Here is a 2,626-nt window from a genome sequence, read left to right as displayed (position 1 = left end):
CCGTTTCCCTACACTGTGATCCCAGCTTGCTCTACTGCTCCTCCGGCCACTGTCCTTGCCCCTGCCTGCCCTGAACACTTGTCACTTTATGCCACTTGCTCCACAGACGTTCCACGCCCTGGGACACCATATGCATCCCAATCTGCTTGGAATTGTCCTTTTTTCTCCTTCACCTGAAAACTCCTGTACATCCTCCAAGGCCCCACAGAGCCTCACTGGGAGATTCAGGACCCAAATTCAGCATGGGTTGGTGAGGATTCCATTGTGGGCACCTCTGTGGCCCTGCACCCCACCTGCTTTCTTCCTGGACCTCAGGGCTCATGGTCAAGAGATTATGTAAACTGGGTACTGTTAAACATTTGAGGATTCTGGATGGATTTCTATTAATTAGTTCTTCTGAAACATTTTAGGGCTGAGCTTACTACTCCCATGGGAGACACATTGAGCCTGCGATGTGTTTGGGTTTCTAGAAGCTGTTTTGTTTTGTTTTGTGTTTTTGGCCGTGCTGTGTGGCATGCAGGATGCGGGATCTTAGTTCCCTGACCGGGGACAGAACCCACGCCCCCTGCAGTGGAAGTGTGGAGTCTTAGCCACTGGGCCACCAGGGAAGTCCCTAGAAGCCTGTGTTTTTAAGAGCAGGACTGTGTCTTGTCTCCAGAGGTTGATCTGGGACTCACATGAGATACTGAGGCGTGGGTGAGTGTAGTCTCAGTGCAGACTTGAGAGACGAGACGGCAGCCTCCATCTCTGGGGAGCATCAGCTCTCAGGCTGGGCTGCCCTCTTGTCACTGAGGCAGGCTGTGCCTCATAAAAATAGAACATCTGTCGTCTGTCTCTCTGGTGGACCATGAAAAGAAATAGAGTAGTAAAATCTTAGTAGAGAGGAAAGTTAAGACAGTTGAAATTCAACTGTAGGCGAAAGAGACTCAAAATATAGAGATTTCTACATTTTGTTGTTCCATGGGGCCCCCGGAGGACACAGGGATGGTTTCTTTTTTTTTTTTTTTTTTTTTTTTTTTTTTTTGCGGTATGTGGGCCTCTCACTTGCTGTGGCCTCTCCTGTTGCGGAGCACAGGCTCCAGACGCGCAGGCTCAGCGGCCATGGCTCACGGGCGCAGCCGCTCCACGGCATGTGGGATCTTCCCGGACCGGGGCACGAACCCGTGTCCCCTGCATCGGCAGGCGGACTCTCAACCACTGCGCCACCAGGGAAGCCCTGGTTTCTTGAAGGATGCTGAGGTGGGATTCTGTCGGAAGGGTCTAGGTGACACCCAGGCAGCCAGACCAGCATGAAGGTGGGAATGGGGAGAGAAGTGACAGCTAACATGAGTGAAAATCCACTTTGTGCAAAGCAGTGGGCTGGGTGCTCTTGAATATGTTGTCTCGTTTAACTGCCACAACCTTGCAGAGAAGGATACAGAGACTCAGAGAGGGTAAGTGACCTGCTGGAGGTCACACAGTGCCTCGAATCAACCCCCGGCTGCACACTTTCCCAACATCAGCTACTTCTCAAGTGGACAGACCCTTGATTCACATCAGAGTTTGGGGGTCTGCTGAGGCTGGCACTGCAGAACATTGAGGCCATAAGCACGAGGACTCTGCATTTATCACTGCGAAAGGGCAAGAGACAGATGGTGGTGTCTGTCTTGTACCCATGAAAGAAAGAGCCATGCGGCTCCCTAGGCCTCCTTGCCCCATGGTAGGCTGGCCAGCAGCATAATCCTTCCTTCCTTTCTTCTCGTCCCCTAGTTTGAAGGGCAGGAGATCTCCCTGGACTCGAGAATGGGCATCTTCATCACCATGAACCCTGGCTACACGGGCCGCACGGAACTGCCTGAGTCAGTGAAGGCCCTGTTCCGGCCCGTGGTGGTGATTGTGCCTGACCTGCAGCAGATCTGTGAGATCATGCTGTTCTCCGAGGGCTTCTTCTGGGCCAAGGTGAGGTCCCTTACCGCCAGGTGTCCCTGCACCCACCTGGGTCTGCTCGCAGATGGGGGCCCTGGGACATTTTCATTCCGTGTGGCTTTTCAAATTGTTTTGCTTTATCTCTCTCCCTTTTCTCTCTCTCTCTGTCTCTTTCTCTTTTTTAAAGCTGGGAGTGCATCATTTTTTTAAATTAAATTAGATTAATTTATTTGGCCACATTGTGCTGCATGCGGGATCTTAGTTCCCCGACCAGGGACTGAACCTGTGCCCCCTGCAGTGGAAGTGTGGAGTCTTAACCACTGGACCACCAGGGAAGTCCTCCTTTTCTCTCTTTTTAAAATTATAACTTTTATATTGGAATCATTTGACTCACAAGAGATGGCAGCGGTAGTCCAGAGAGTTCCAGGTACCGCTCACCCAGCTTCCCGCAGTGATAACATCAAAACCAGGAAACTGGGACTTCCCTGGTGGTCCAGTGGTTAAGACTTCACGCTCCCAATGCAGGGGGCCTGGGTTTGACCCCCGGTTGGGCAACTGGATCCTACATGCAGCACCTCAAAAATAAGATCCCGCATGCTGCAACTAAGACCCGGTGCAGCCAAACAAACAAACAAACAAACAAACGAATAAATAAATAAATAAAAATAATAAATTAAAAAAATAAATAAATAAAATAATAAATAAATAAATAAATAAATAC

At 50.2% G+C, this 2,626-nt stretch overlaps 1 protein-coding gene across 1 annotated transcript in view; it reads left to right on the top strand.

Moving 5' to 3' along the window:
- DNAH10 (dynein axonemal heavy chain 10) overlaps positions 1–2,626 on the top strand; it is a 140,356-nt gene that overhangs the window by 67,790 nt on the left and 69,940 nt on the right. Inside the window, exon 31 of the mRNA XM_007448657.1 lies at positions 1,750–1,938. Coding sequence (XP_007448719.1) covers positions 1,750–1,938 — 189 coding nt within the window. The remainder of the gene's footprint in view (positions 1–1,749; positions 1,939–2,626) is intronic.

The sequence above is a fragment of the Lipotes vexillifer genome, unplaced genomic scaffold, assembly GCF_000442215.2.
Source record: "Lipotes vexillifer unplaced genomic scaffold, Lipotes_vexillifer_v1.1 scaffold21, whole genome shotgun sequence".
Lineage (NCBI taxonomy): Eukaryota > Metazoa > Chordata > Mammalia > Artiodactyla > Lipotidae > Lipotes > Lipotes vexillifer.
This window is presented reverse-complemented; position numbering and strand designations above follow the sequence as displayed.